General features: G+C 40.1%; 1 protein-coding gene across 1 annotated transcript in view; it reads left to right on the forward strand.

Moving 5' to 3' along the window:
* ZNF169 (zinc finger protein 169) overlaps positions 1-15,859 on the forward strand; it is a 47,063-nt gene extending 31,204 nt beyond the window's left edge. The window contains exon 6 of the mRNA XM_057547826.1: positions 11,497-15,859. Within this exon, the coding sequence (XP_057403809.1) occupies positions 11,497-13,040 (1,544 nt within the window). The 3' untranslated portion in view covers positions 13,041-15,859. The remainder of the gene's footprint in view (positions 1-11,496) is intronic.
* Positions 15,860-16,092: the final 233 nt, after the last annotated feature.

Raw genomic sequence — 16,092 nt, forward strand, 5'->3', positions numbered from 1 at the left:
CCTTCTGGAACATGCCTTTTCACCAGTTTTATGTGAGATTCATATTAAAAAGTATAGGTTTAGTTTATACTTTTAAAAATGGTTATATATGATTCCATTATATGAATATTTTAATGCAGATGAATTATCTTGTCCCTTCTTTTGGACATCTGAGTTACCTCCAGTTTTTGTCTATGAAATAATGTTGCTGTATATTCTTGCTACCTCCTTGGAAACACATGCGAGAGTTTCTCTCAAGATGCATACCTAGGAGCACAGTGGCTGTTTCATGGGCATGGGTAGCCTCAACCTGATTAGATTTTGCCGCATTGTGTTCTGAAGCTGTTCAACACCATTTTATACTCCCAGCAGCAGTGATGAGTTCTTGTTCCATATCCTCACGTTTTTCACCCATCTGTTAGGTTTGTGGTGAAATCTCATATGGGTTTTGCTTTCCAGTGAGCATGAGCATCTCTTCCTGTGTTGATTGGCCATTGGTGTTTCCTTTTCTGTGATTTGACTGTTAAGGGTATTTCCCTACTTTTGATTTGGGCCATTTCTGTCATTGACTTGTAGAAATTCCATACACATTCTGGGAACATTTAGGTCTTTAATCCAAGTGGAATTAATTTTATGTGAATGTTGGGAGGTAAGGATAAATTTCTGCCTGACTTTTTTTTTTCATTCTTTTATTTTCAACATTCCTGGCATTTTATTTTTGTTTATTTATTTATTTATTTATTTGCTTCTAAATACAACCATATATCTGTACTTGTACTTTACAGCAAACTCAGTGCTTTTTTCTTTTTTAAAAAAGAACTATTATATAAACTATAATTATAGTATAATAGAAAAATGTTATTATGGTATAATAGTTAAGGGATAATTATAAGGTATATTATCAAAGTGTAATAAACTACATATATTTAAAGTGTAGAATTTGGTAAGTTTTGACATCTGCACAGCTGTGAAACCATTGCCATGATCCATATCCTAAGCATACCTTTCACCCCAAAGTTTCCTTGTGCCTCACTGTAATCTCTATCTCCTGCCTCTCCCAGTCCTCCCCTTCCTCCCATACCCAGGCAACCACTGATCTGCTTTCCATCATAGATTTGTTTGCATTTTTAGAATTCATATAAATTGAATCATATAGAATACATACAGGATTCTTTCACTTAACATAATTATTTTGAATTTTATCCATAATGTTGCATGTATCAATAGTTCATTTCTTTTTATTGCTGAGTAGTAATATAGATATCACAATTATTTAGCCACTCACCTGTTAAAACAAATTTGAGTAGTCTCCAGTTTTGATGAATACAAATAAAGCCTGTATGAACATTCATGAAAAGTCTTTGTGTGAACATACGCTTTCATTTCTTTTGGATAAATACCTGGGACTGGAGTGGCTGGGTTGGATGATACAGGGTATATTTAACTTTTTATGAAACTCACAAAGTGGCTGCACTATTTCACATTTCCACCAGCAGTATATGAGAATTCTGGATGCTCCACATATTTGTCAGCACTTAGGTATTATGATTTTAATTTTAAGCATTTTCATAGCTATATAGTGGCATCTTATTTGGTTTTACTTGACATTTTTCTAATGACTAGTGATGTTGAGAATCTTTTCAAGTGCTTATTTGCTATCTGTATATCTTCTTTGGTGAAATGTCTTCTCAAATCTTTGGCCCATTTGAAAAGTTGGTTTCTTGTTTTTATTATTGAATTTTGCAAGTTCTTCATATATTCTGTATAGAACTCCAGTATCAGATATTTGATTTACAAGTATTTTCTCTGTGGCTTGCTTTTTATTCTCTTAATAGTCTCTTTCAATGAGAATTTCTTAATTTTGTTGAAGTCTAAGTTTCAATTTTTTCTTTCATGAATTTCACTTTTGGTGACATATTTAAGAAATCTTTCCCAAAATGAAGGCCAAAAAGAGTTTTATATATTTTTTCTTCTAAAAGTTTTATAATTTTTACTTTACGTTTAGGTCTATATCTTGAATAAATTTTTATACTTGGTACCAGGTCTGGATTTAAGTACAATTTTTCTTTCTTTCTTTTTTTTTGTATACAAATATCCAATTTTCCAGCACCATTTATTGAAAAGACAACCCTTTCTTTACTGAATTTCCTGTGCACCTTTGTGGTAAATCTGTTGTGTATGGGTCTATGTCCAGACTCTTTTTCACTCCTTTCTTTATCTATCTTGATGTCAATACCACATAGTCTTTTTTTAAATTAATTAATTAATTTGTTTTAATTAATTTATTTTATTTTATTATTTATTTTTTGGCCACATTGTGTCTTCGTTGCTGTGTGCGGGTTTTCTCTAGTTGCAGTGCGCGGGCTATCTCTAGTTGCAGCGAGCAGGGGCTACTCTTCATTGTGGTGTGCAGGCTTCTCATTACGGTGGCTTCTCTTGTTGCAGAGCATGGGCTCTAGGGCACGTGGGCTTCAGTAGTTGTGGCTCACGGGCTCTAGAGCACAGGCTCAGTAGTTGTGGTGCACGGGCTTAGTTGCTTCACAGCATGTGGGATCTTCCCAGACCAGGGCTTGAACCCATGTACCCTGCATTGGCAGGCAGATTCTTAACCACTGTGCCACCAGGGAAGCCCTATTTATTTATTTAATTTATTTTTTGGCTGCATTGGGTCTCTGTTGCTGCGTGCGGGCTTTCTCTAGTTGCGGCGAGTAGGGGCAGTGTGTGGGCTTCTCATTGCGGTGGCTTCTCGTTGCGGAGCACAGGCTCTAGGCACGTGGGCTTCAGTAGTTGCAGCATGTGGGTTCAGTAGTTGTGGCTTGCGGTCTCTAGAGCGCAGGCTCAGTAGTTGTGGCGCACGGGCTTAGTTGCTCTGTGGCATGTGGGATCTTCCTGGACGAGGGCTCACACCCATCTCCCCTGCATTGGCAGGCAGATTCTTAACCGCTGTGCCACCAGGGAAGTCCCAATACTATGTAGTCGTGATTACTGCAGCTTTATAATAAGTCTGGAACTTAGTATAAATCCTCTAACATTTTTTCTTTTTTCAAGTTGTGCTAGATTCTTTGCATTTCCACATGAATTTTAGAATCAGCTTGGCAATTTTCACAAAAAAAGCCTGCTGGGAGTTTGATTGGGATTGAGTTGAATGTACATCAATTTGAGGAGAATTTACATGTAAATAATACTCTGTCGCCCAGTATATGAACACAGTCTATCTATTTTTATGGGACTTCTTAATTTTTGTCAGCATTGTTTTGTAGTTTTTCGTACACAGGTCTTATGCATCTTGTCAGATTTATCCCTCTGTGTTTCATACTTTTGATGCTATTTAAGGTACTTTAAAATTTCAGTTTTCAATAGTTTGTTGATAGTTTATAGAAATACAATTAATTTATGTATAATGATCTTGTATGTGGTAAATTTGCAAAACTTACTTCTCAGTCCTAGCAGGTTTTGTAGATTGTATAGGATTTTCTAGATAGATGATTAAGTTATTTGTAAGTAAGTATAGTTTATGTCTTTCCATTCTTTACGTCTTTAATTTCTTTTTCTTGCCTCATTGCACGGCAAGAAAATCAGTGCAATGATGAATTTAAATGGTGAGAGTAGACATCCTTTCCTTGTTCCTGATCTTGTGGGGAATCCTTTCCTCCTAAGTGGAAGTTTTATAGCTGCCCTTCAGCAGCTTGACAAACTTCCCTTCTATTCCTTGTTTGATGAGTTTTTATTGGGAATGGATGCTGGATTTTGTCCAATTTTTTTTGGGTATCTTTAGAGATGATCGTGTGTGTTTTTCTTTTTTAGTCTTTTAATATGGTAAATTACACTGTTTTTTTTTTCTTGTTAAACCAACCTTGTATTTCTGTTCATGCAATGCACTGACCTTATTCAGATTTTACCAGTTTGACCTTCACTTTTGTGTATGTGTATGTTTATTTAGTTCTATGAAATTTTATACATGTACATTCATGTAACTACCACTATATTCAAAGATACAGGACAGTTCCATCATGAGGATCCCTTCTGCTACCCTTTTATAGTCACAGCCAACTCCATCACTCCTCCCCTTCTCTTCTTCTGGCAACCACTAATCTGTTCTTTGTCTCTATAACTTTGTCATTTCAAGAATGTTATATGAAAGAAGTCATATCATATGTTACCTTTGGGGATTGCTTTTTTTCACTCAGCATAATTTTCTTTTGAGATCCATCCAAATTGTTGCATGTATCAGTATTCCATTCCTTTTATTGCTGAGTAGTAGTCCAATGTATGAATGTACCACAGTTTGTTAAACCATTCATCCATTGAAGGACGTCTGGGTTCTGTATAGTTTTTGGCTATTATGAATAAAGCTGCTATGGACATTTGTGTATAGGTTTTTGTGTGAACGTAAGGTTTTCATTTCTGGCATAAATGCCCAAAAGTGCAAGTTTCTGGCTTATATAAATATGTTTAGTTTTGTAATAAAGTGCCATACTCATTTCCAGAATGGCTAAACCATTTTACATTCCCACCAGCAGTGATTGAGTGATCCAGTTTGTCTGTGTTCTTGCCAGGATTTGGTGTTAGCACTATTTTTTAAAAAAACATTTATTTATTTATTTGGTTGCACCAGGTCTTAGTTGCAGCAGGTGGGCTCCTTAGTTGCAGCTCACAGGCTCCTTAGTTGCAGCATGCAAACTCTTAATTGTGGCATGCATGTGGGATCTGGTTCCCTGAGCAGGGGTCGAACCTGGGCCCCTTGCATTGGGAGCGCGGAGCCTTAACCACTGCGCCACCAGGGAAGTCCCAGCAATATTTTTTATTTTAGCCATTCTAATAGATTTCTAGCAGTATCTCCTTAGTTGGTAAGAGTAAGTAGTTTAGTGCGAGCAGTTCTTCTCTGGGGAGAGCTGAGTAGCTGAGCATATCTGAGTTAAGTGCACTGTATCAAGGCTTTACTCTTCTTAGAAAGAGACTTGTGTTCTCCCCATGGGTAGGTAAAAAGCTTATGAGTCCCTGTTCATGGGTGGCTATTGCTGTCATTTTGTGAGGTCTTCATGGCATGTCCTTAGCATCTACTCATTATGCTCAGACGATCTTTATCCCCAAGTGGCTGGCAGATATGAGTGTGTCTTAAGATCTGATCTGACCAGCAAATGGTTCTGGCAAAGATGATCTAACAAGTGCTGAGAGGAAAGGCAGAGTCTCCTCCTGGGTTAGCTCATGTGAGTGGCTGGCAGGAAGGGACCCATGGACTCAGGTCCAGGGTGTCCACTTGAGCATCTCCAGACACTGCAGTTTTAAAAGGGCCAACTTCTGGCAGCTCATCTCAGCTTAGTGGGCCCCATGAAAGGTGGTTGGCCCCAGGAGTAATGGGTAGCATGCATGTCGTTACCTAGAGTTGTTTATTTGTTTAAGGTGGAATTAACTTACAAGGAAATGCGAAATCTTAAGTATACTAGTCTGTGAGTTCAAACAATGCATATACCTCCAAAACCCAAACTATATCAAAATACAGATAATTACTGTTATCCACATAGTTCCCTTGTGGCCCATCCCAGTAAACCCCTGCTCCTACCCCTCAGAGGTACCACTGTTCTGATTTTATTTCACCATAGATTAGTTTGGCCCACTGTACAATTTTGCATAAACGGAATCATTTAATATGTTCTTTTTTGTGTAAGGCTTCTTTCACTCAGTATAGTTTTTAAACTTCATCCATGTTGTTGCATACATCAGTAGTCTGTTCTTTTTTTAACATCAAATTGCATTCCATTATATGAATATATGACTGTTTATCCATTCTCCTTAATAGACACCTTGATGGCTTCCAGTTTTTAGTCATTTTTAAAAAGTTGCTATTAACATTCTTCTGCTAAGAATTTTTTGTTTGTTTTTGGTAAACCTTTGTTTTCATTTCCTTTGGATAAATACCTAGGGTATATTAGTTTTCTAGGGTTGCTGTAATAAATTACCACAAACTTAGAGGCTTAAAACAAAGAAATTTATTCTTTCACAGTTCAACATCAACATACTGGAGGGGCTGGTTCCTTCTGGAGGTTTTGAAATGGAGTCTGTTCTTTGTCTGTCTCTTAGCTTCTGGTGGTTGCTGGCAATCCCTAGTATTCCTTCGCTTGTAGCTCTATCACTCTAATCTCTGCCTCTGTGGTTACATAGGCTTCTTCCTTCTATATGTCTCTGTATCCAAATCATCCTCTCCTTGTAAGGATTCCAGTCATTGAATTAAAGCTCATTCTAATCCAGTATAACCTCATCTTAACTTGATTACATCTGCAAAGACTCTATTTCAAAATAAGGCCACATTCACATTTTCCAGGTTGATATTAATTTTGGTGGGATAATGTTCAACTCAGAACACTGAGTCATAGGGTAACTGTATGTGTAGTTTTATAAGAAACGACTAGAACTTTTCCAGAGTGGTTGTACAATTTCTCACTTCCATGAACAACAAACACATGAGAGTTCCTGTCACTTCACATCTTCCCCAACAGTTTTCATTTTATCTCTGGTGATGGATGTGTAGAGTTATCTCATGGGGGTTTCCATTTTGCTGACAGTTAATGACAGTGAACCCTTCTGTATGCTTTTTGATCATTAATATATATCATATACCTTACTTTGTGAGGTATACATTCAAATCATTTTCCAATTTTTCTGCATTGTTTTTCTTTTTATTATTGAGTTCTATGAGTTCTTTATTAATCCTGGATACCAGTCCATTGTCATTTGTACATTTTGCAAACATCCTCTCAGTCTGAAACTTTTCTGTTCATTTTCTTAGCAATAACTTCTGATGAGCAGATATTTTTGAGGAAGTCTAATTTTCCTCTGTCATGAAGATAATCTGCATTTTCTTTTAACTGCTGTATACTTTTAGCTTTTATATTTAGGTCTACAGTTCATCTTGAATTAACTTTTGTGTATGGCATGAGGCAGGAATCAAGGTTTATTTTTCTTTTTAATATGGATACACAGTGGCTCTAGCATCATTTGTTGAAAAGTCTTGTCTTTCCCTCATTGGATTGCTTTGTTAAAAATCCAATCACTGGCTAAGTGTGGGTCTATTTTTATGCTCTCTCTGTTCTATTCCTTCGATTAATATGTCTATCATTAAACCAAATCACACTGTATTACTGTAGGGTCACTGGAAGTCTTGAAGTCAGGTAGTATAAGAAGTCTTCTCCTTTTGTTTTTCTTTTTCAGGATTGCTTTGGATAGTCTAGGTCCTCTGCATTTCCACTTAAATTTTAGGATCAGCTTCTCATTAAAAAAAAGACAGAAAAAAAGAAAACTTGGATAGTGTTTGAGATTTTAGTGTATCTATAGATAATTTGGGGTAGAAATTACATCTTACCAGTATCAAATCTTACAAGCCACTACCGACATCTTTTCAAATTCATCTCAGCAAAATAAAAATTTGTGAGATGCAGCTAAAGCAGAGTTTAAAGGAAATTTATAGCCTTAAGTGCTTATTTTAGAAAAGAAGGTCTATGATCAGTGACTTAAGAAGCTAGAAAAAGAAGAGCAAAGTAAATGCAAAGTGAGTGAAAGGAAGGGAATAATGAAAATAAGAGCAGAAATCTGTGAAATATAACACTTTATTAACAACAGAAAATTTTGCTAAGCCAAATGTTGAACGTCTGAAAAGATTAACAAAATTATATGTTGCTACATAGACTAATCAAGAGAAAAAGAAGACATGAATAATTCAAGAATGAAAGGGAAATTACTACATATCCTGCAAACTTTAAAAGGATATTAAGGGGGCTTCCCTGGTGGCGCAGTGGTTGAGAATCTGCCTGCTAATGCAGGGGACACGGGTTTGAGCCCTGGTCTGGGAAGATCCCACATGCCACGGAGCAGCTGGGCCCGTGAGCCACAACTACTGAGCCTGCGCGTCTGGAGCCTGTGCCCCGCAACGGGAGGGGCCGCGATAGTGAAAGGCCCGCGCACCGCGATGAAGAGCGGTCCCCGCACCGCGATGAAGAGTGGCCCCCGCTTGCCGCAACTGGAGAAAGCCCTCGCACGAACCGAAGACCCAACACAGCCAAAAATAAATAAATAAAAGTAGCTATAAAAAAAAAAAATTAATAAAAAAAAAAAAAAAAAAAGGATATTAAGGGGATATTATGAACAAGTTGATACTAACAGGTTTAACCCTTATATGAAATGGATGAATTCTTGAAAAATACTACTGACACAGGATGGGACAAAATCTGAGTATAGTACATTTATTAAAGTAATTAAGTTGGTGGTGGATCCATGAACCTACACAAGTGATAAAAACATTCCAAACTGAATCCAGCCATGTTTGAAAAGAATTACATATCATGTCCAAGTGGAATTTATTCTACATATGAAAAGCACAGCATTAGAAAATCCATGCTACAGAATATTAATCAATTCATATTTATATATCCTCTAATAAGATGGAAGCTTTCTCTCTAGCTCTCTTCCTTTCTTTCTGAGTCTTCACCAAAATCACATATAACATCCATGTTTCCACCAACAGTCCCTTCTTGTCAATCTAGGCTTTTTCTTGTATGTACCTCAAACTCTTCCAGCCTCTACCTATCACCTCATTCTAAAGCCACTTACACAATTTTAGGTATTTGTTACAGCAGCACCCACTTCTTGGTACCAAAATCAGTATTATAGTTATTGAGTAACAGAACCAATAGGACGTATGTACACACACACACACACACACACACACACACACACACACACGGACATGAGATTATAAAGAATTGGCGCATGCAACTGTGGAGGCTGAGAAGTCCCAAGATCTGCAGTCAGCAAGATGAAGACGTAAGAGAGCCCATGGTGTAGTTCCAGTCCAAAGGTTATCAGGCTCAACATCCAGGAAGAACTACTGTTTCAGTTCAAGTGTGATAGCAGGAAAAACAAAACCAATCCCATCCATCTCCTCTCCACCATGCACCCTCCTATGTCCCAGCTTGAAGGCAGTTAGACTGGAAGAATTCCCTCTTATTTGGGAGAGGATCAGTCCTTTGTTCTATTCAGGCCTTCGACTGATTGGATGAGGGCCACCCACATTAGGGAGGGCAGTCTGCTTTACTCAGTCTTTCCATTTAAATGTTAAAGTCTTCCAAAAACACCCTCACAGAAACACCCAGAATAATGTTTGACTAAATGTTGGGGCAACCTGTGACCAGCGAAGTTAATACATAAAATTAACCATCACATATGCTAATATTTCTTTTATATTTTCTTAAAATCATGGAGATGGCATATTATGAAAGTTGTCCAGTTTCCAGGGATTAATTCTGATTAATATTGAAAAAAATGTTCCCTTTCTACATTTGTGGACCAAGTCTTAAAATTCTTTAAATTGTTTAAAAGCAGTGAATGCACATCATTCTTTCTTCTGCTGTAATCCAGTGTCTATGGTCATTTGTTTAACTCACTGCTATACTTTCCTTCCTCACAACTGCAGCTGCAGAAGGCAAAATTTCTTTAAGGAGCCATTAGACATGGATTTTTTTTTTCCTTTGGAACGTTTAAGTTCATTAACAATTATTGAAGTACTTACTGGTTTGAAAAATCAATTGGCATGAGAGCAGCTGTAGATTATAAAAGAATTTATAAACTGATTAACTTTTTTCTACATCCTGGAAATTTCTGTGATTAACTGAAAAGCATTACCTTGGTAACATTTTATTTTTTATTTCTCCTTCGATTGAGGAACTTCTGGATGTTTAAAACCAAAGTGGACTTTGTAATTCTTAATCACTTCTAGCTAAAATTTGCCACATTACTAGACAGGCACAAAAATGATGAATGAGTAGTCATATTAGAGGCTATGGTTCCCATAAGGGCAGCGTTAACTGTATTTAAATCAGTCACCATATTTTATACAGAAGATACTGAACGGCACACCTGCAATGATGTGTCGTTTACCACTGGCCTTAGACTTCATGCCTAGCCGGGAGTATAAACAGGCCAAGGAGAAGGCAGGGGCTGCTTTTCTCTCCCCGTCACAGACAAGTAGACAGTAGTGCAATACTGAAAGCTCAGCTGTCAGAACTTTAGAATTACAACAAAGTATTTCTTGGAAACTGCAGGCCAGAAATGTACATACCTGCCACGAGTTTTGAAAATGTGGACAGCCTAGCTTAACAAAATAAACTGACAGATAGTTCAATGAGCTGAACTAGAGACCAACCATGGTGGGACCTCTGACTGAAAGGATGTTCACTTTCACAGTGAAAGTCCAGCAGGGTTGGCACTTGCGAGTGATTATCAAGGCCATTTCACAGGAGCTTCTAGGTCTAGCAACACACACACACACACGCACACACAGAACAAACTAAATTTAGTGAATAGTTTGCTGAGGGGCTTTTAAGTGTTAGGAAGGGGTTTCATGGTAGTTATTCTTGTTAGTATTGAAAGCTAGCCTCTTAGACCAGATGGAATGAGTAGTTTTCTGTAAAAGGGTCCGGTCATAAATATTTTAGTCTTTGTAGCCTTTATGTTCTGTGTTGCAACTACTCACCTTTGTTGTTGTATGTGAAAGCTGCCATAGACACAACATGAAGACAGAGTGTGGCTGTGGTCTAATAGCCCTTTATTTACAAAACACCTGGTTGGCTGTAGTTTGCTGCCCAGTGTTATAGATGGTTCATAACATACATCTCATTTTTGATTGATGAAGAAAGAATCAGGTAGGTCTGGAAAGGCCTGGTATACCGAGTTTATTTAAGGTTCATGGTATTTTTCATCAGCTTCTGGCGGATAGAAGCAGGGTAATGGAGCAAGGCATACAAATTTGATATCTGTTAGAGCTATTTTAGGTGGAAATTTTTCCATTTACAACAGTTAAAAAAAAAACACTGCGAAAAGCAGGTCTTGGAGGAGTCAAAATCCTTTTAAGGGGTTGCAGGCCTAGACTATGTTTTTGTGTCTTACTGCTGAATTCACACTCCCAGATAGAGAACCCACTGCATAATGCTCTAGGAAATACTTGTTTAGGATGGGGGAAACACCTTCCAGTTCATTTCCCACATGGGTCTCTGACCTGTCCTCTCTATTGCCTCCACCATGGGGCCTCTAGGTGGAGTGACTGCCTTTTTTGACTCCATCCTTTCTTGTAGGAAATGTCCCTAAAGAAATTTGTAATAAGTTATGTAGTTTAACTCTCAGTAAAAGCATATATTTGTAGATATTGTTTACATCAGTGTTAATGACTGTGGCTTGTAAGATAATTGTATTGGGGGCAGATGTATAACTCTAATGGCAGCAATATATAGGGCTAGAGCTGCCTGTGATGCTTTCTTAAAACTATTTAAGCTGGGCTGATATTTAGAGCTGGCTCATTGTGTGGGTTTTATGTGTTGTAAAAGGATATACATTAATGTGTCACCTTGGGATGAAAGGTAGGTCTGTGAAGGAAATCTTTGTTGTGGGAACATCTGAGGAATGACTGCTGGACAAGTGTTACCATCCACAAGGTACCTGTGGTGATTCTGACCGACACTTTCTCTCCAGCAGAACCAGGAACAGAATTCCAGCCCCATCTCTCCTGCCCGGTGAGTTTTTCCAGTCCACAGTTCCTCCATCAATATGTGCTCTGCGGTCACTCCCCTCAGATCTTCCCAGGTTCATCTGCAGGAAGCCACTTCCTACTAGAAGCTCCAAGCTGCTCGAGTGACAAAGCAGAAGATGGAGAGAGAGAAGGCTCTTGCACTGTGTTTGGGAGGCTGCAGCTGAGTGGGACTTCAAGGGCATTCTTCAGCCCACCTCAAGGTCAGCCAGTAGACCAGGAAGGCAACAGCGGTGGAGGAATAGATGAGGAGATGATCCCTGAGGAGGCAGATGCAATGTTGACAGGGGCAGACATCTCAGAATCTGGAGCAGTCATATGTGAAAAATACAGACTAGGACTTAGCACAAAGTCAAGCCTCTTTAGCCCCCAGAAGCTTCATGTGTGCCCTGAATGTGGCAGAAGCTTCTACCAGAGGTCAGACTTCATCAAGCACCAGAGGACACACACAGGGGAGAAGCCCTATAGTTGTAGGGAGTGTGGGCGAGGCTTTGGCCGGAAGTCCTCCCTCACCATACACCAGAGGAAACACTCAGGGGAGAAGCCCTACATGTGTAGGGAGTGTGGGCGACACTTCAGGTATACATCCTCCCTAACTAACCATAAGAGGATACACTCTGGGGAGAGACCCTTTGTATGTCAGGAGTGCGGGCGAGGCTTTCGCCAGAAGATTGCCCTCATCCTGCACCAGAGGACACACTTGGAGGAGAAGCCTTTTGTGTGTCCAGAGTGTGGAAGAGGCTTTTGCCAGAAGGCATCACTCCTCCAACACCGTAGCTCACATTCGGCTGAGAGGCCCTTCTTGTGCCTTGAGTGTGGGCGTGGCTTCAGGCAGCAGTCGCTGCTCCTCAGTCATCAGGTCACACACTCAGGGGAGAAGCCTTATGTTTGTGCCGAGTGTGGCCACAGCTTTCGCCAAAAGGTCACTCTCATCAGACACCAGAGGACACACACAGGGGAGAAGCCTTACATGTGCTCTGAGTGTGGGCGTGGCTTTAGCCAGAAAGTCTCCCTCATGGGCCACCAGAGGACACACACAGGGGAGAAGCCTTATGTGTGCCCTGAGTGTGGGCGTGGTTTTGGTCAGAAGGTCACCCTCATCAGACACCAGAGGACACATACTGGGGAGAAGCCTTATCTGTGCTCTGAGTGTGGACGTACCTTTGGCTTCAAGTCACTCCTCACCAGACACCAGAGGACACATTCAGGGGAGGAGGCTGATGTGTACAGAGTATGTGAGCAAAGACTTGGTCAGAAGACCCACCTCACCTCTGACCAGAGGACATACTCAGGAGAAAAGCCATGTGTGTGTGATGAGTGTGGACGTGGCTTTGGCTTCAAGTCAGCCCTCATCAGACACCAGCGGACCCATTCAGGAGAGAAGCCATATGTGTGCAGGGAGTGTGGTCGTGGCTTTAGCCAGAAGTCTCACCTCCACAGACATAAGAGGACCAAGTCTGGCCATCACCTGCCACAAGAGCTGTTCGCTTGATGTTTCCTTTCTTTTCCCTATGAGTGTGTAGATGGCAGAAATCACTAGGAAATGTTCCACTTTCCTTAAATTCAGTCGAGGAAAAAAGTGTTGCATTCTTTCAGTGATCTTAAGATAGTTGATTTATGGTTTACTTCCTGCACTAGCAATGTGTTTTAATTTGCTAGGGCTGCCATAACAAAATACCACAGACGTGGTGGCTTAAAGAACAGAAGTTTGTTTTTTCAAAGTTCTTGAGACTGGAAGTCCAAGATCAATGTGTAGGCAGTTTGGTTTTTACTGAAGTCTCTCCCCTTGGCTTGCAGATGATTGCATTCTTGCTGAGTCCTGAATGGCCCTTTTTCTGTGTGTGTGCTTCCCTGGTATCTCTCTTCTTCTGAGGACACCAGCCATACTGGGTTAGGGATCCACCCTATGACCTCATAATATTTACCTTTAAAAGTCACATTGTAGGTTATGGCTTCAATGTATGAATTTGGGGGAACAATTCAGTCTTAACAACTCAGCCCTCTGGACACTGCAGATTCACTTTCTTCACATACAAAATACATTCACCCCATCTTAACAGCTGCAAACATCTTAACCCATTCCAGTATCAACTCTAAATTCAAAATCTCACCTAAATCTCTTCTAACTTGAGTGTGGATGAGACCAGAGGTACGTTTCATCCTTTGGCACAATTCCTTTCCAGCTGTGAACCTGTGAACCAGAGAAGTTATTTGCTTCCAAAATACAATGATGGGATAGGCAAAGAATTCACATTCCCATTCTAAAAGTGGAAAGAAGGATTGCTGGGTCCCAAGCAAGTTTAAAACCTTGCAAGGCAAATTATGTTAGTTTTTAAGCTTGAGAATAATCTTTGGCTGTGTCCTCTGCCCTCTGGTCCCAGTGGGATGGCAGCCCCACCTTCTGGTCTCACTGGGATGGCAGCAGTGATACCTGGCCCACTGAAACCATGGAAGAACCATATGGCTCCTCAGACTTTTATTCTCTGGGCCTGTTTTGGAAATGGCAGACCTGCTGGTCTCTGTTTCACCTTTGGGGTCATTCTTTGCTCTTCTTGATGGATAATGTGTTTGTAGTCAGATAGTTAACGCTATTCTCCCTTCTTGTAGAATCCCAGAAATCTGACAGCCTGCCTTCATTTTGTCCCATCTAGGTCACCTTTAGTTCTACTGAGATGGTTGATTGGTTCCAAACTTACCTCTCTGTCTTTATTTATTTATTTATTTATTTAATTTATTTATTTTTGGCTGTGTTGGGTCTTCTTTGCTGCGTGCGCACTTTCTCAAGTTGCAGTGAGCGGGGGCTACTCTTCGTTGTGTTGCGCATGCTTCTCATTGAGGTGGCTTCTCTTGTTGTGGAGCATGGGCTCTAGGCACGTGGGCTTCAGTAATTGTGGCATGAGAGCTCAGTAGTGGTGGCTCACAGGCTCTAGAGTGCAAGCTCAGTAGTTGTGGCACACAGGCTTAGTTGCTCCACGGCATGTGGGATCTTGCCGGACCAGGGCTCGAACCCGTGTCCCCTGCATTGGCAGGCAGATTCTTAACCACTGCGCCACCAAGGAAGTCCCCTAAACATTGTCTAGCCACACCACAGTATTCTTTCCAGAACATGCTTTCTCATTTTTTACAACATGGATAGGATGAGAACTTTCCAAATCTCTAAATTCTGGTTCTCAAAATTTTGCTTAACATTTCCTTCAATTTATCTCTGTACTCCCACATTTTACTACAAGGAGGAAGGAGAAACCAGGTTGCACCTTCAACACCTTGCTTAGAAATCTCCTCAGCTAAATATTTGTCACTCATGTCACAATTTCCACTTTCCACAAAATACTGGAACACAAGCCAGGTTCTTTACCACTTTATAACAAGGACTGTCTTTCCTCCAGTTTCCAGTATCATGTTCCTCATTTCTATCTGAGACTGCACCATAATCACTTGTAATGTCTGTATTCCTACCAACAGTCTGTTCGAGGCAATCCAAGCTTTTTATAACAAGTGCCTCAGACCTCTTCCAGCCTCTATCTATCACCCATTTCCAAAGCCATTCCATAGTTTCAGATATAACTCTCAGTACCAAAACTATTCTTTTGCTAATGCTGCCATAACAAAACCAGAAGCTGGATGGCTTACGCAACAGAAATTTATTTTCTCAGTTCTGGAAGCTGGAAGTCCAACATCAAGGTGTCAGCAGGGTTATATTCTATTGAAGTCTCTCTTCTTGGCTTGCAGATGGCTGCCTTCTTGCTGCATCCTCACATAGGCTTTCTTATGTACATGTGCTGGAGAGAGGGAGTGAGCTCTGGTGGCTCTTACTCTTACAAGGACACCAGCCCTATTGGATTAGGTCCCCAGCCTTATGCTACCATTTAATCCTTTTTTGTTGTTGTTGATTACACCATTTAATCTTAATTACCTCCTTATAAGCCCTACATCCAAATACTGGGGGATTAGGGCTTCAACCTATGACTTCTGGGGGGGAGAATTCAGTTCATAACACTGCCTTCTGGATACCCCAAATTTATATCTGGCCAACAACAATGCCATAAAGGTGTGTTCTGACCTTTGCTTTTCTTTCCCTGTGAGTGTGAAGGTGGCAGAAATCACTAAGAAATGTTGTGCTTTCCTGAAATGGAATGGAGAGGAAAAACGTTGCTTTCTTTCAGTGTTCATTAGTTGGTCTATCACTTACTTTCTAAGCAGCAGTCCTTCTCTATATTTTATGGCTGTTTGTTTTAATAAACTGCTTCTTTACAAAGTTGCACACCTAGTTATGTACCTTATTCACTCACCTCTCAAGAGCCCCAAGGTATTCAACCTCTTGGGAGACATGAGAATTCACTGTCTATTTTGTTCTGGACTCTAGTTCTGTAGAGGGAGAGCAATATTATAATAGCCTTCATCTTTACCCTTCTTGAGTCCTCCAAAGCCATATGAGATCTCCAAGCCATACACTCAGCACCACCCCCAACAGCTGATTGAAAGGCATCCATTAATACCCATCCCTGTAGTCCAAGGCCCATTGGCTGTGCATACATGCCACTGAT

The sequence above is a fragment of the Balaenoptera acutorostrata genome, chromosome 6, assembly GCF_949987535.1.
Source record: "Balaenoptera acutorostrata chromosome 6, mBalAcu1.1, whole genome shotgun sequence".
Taxonomy (NCBI): domain Eukaryota; kingdom Metazoa; phylum Chordata; class Mammalia; order Artiodactyla; family Balaenopteridae; genus Balaenoptera; species Balaenoptera acutorostrata.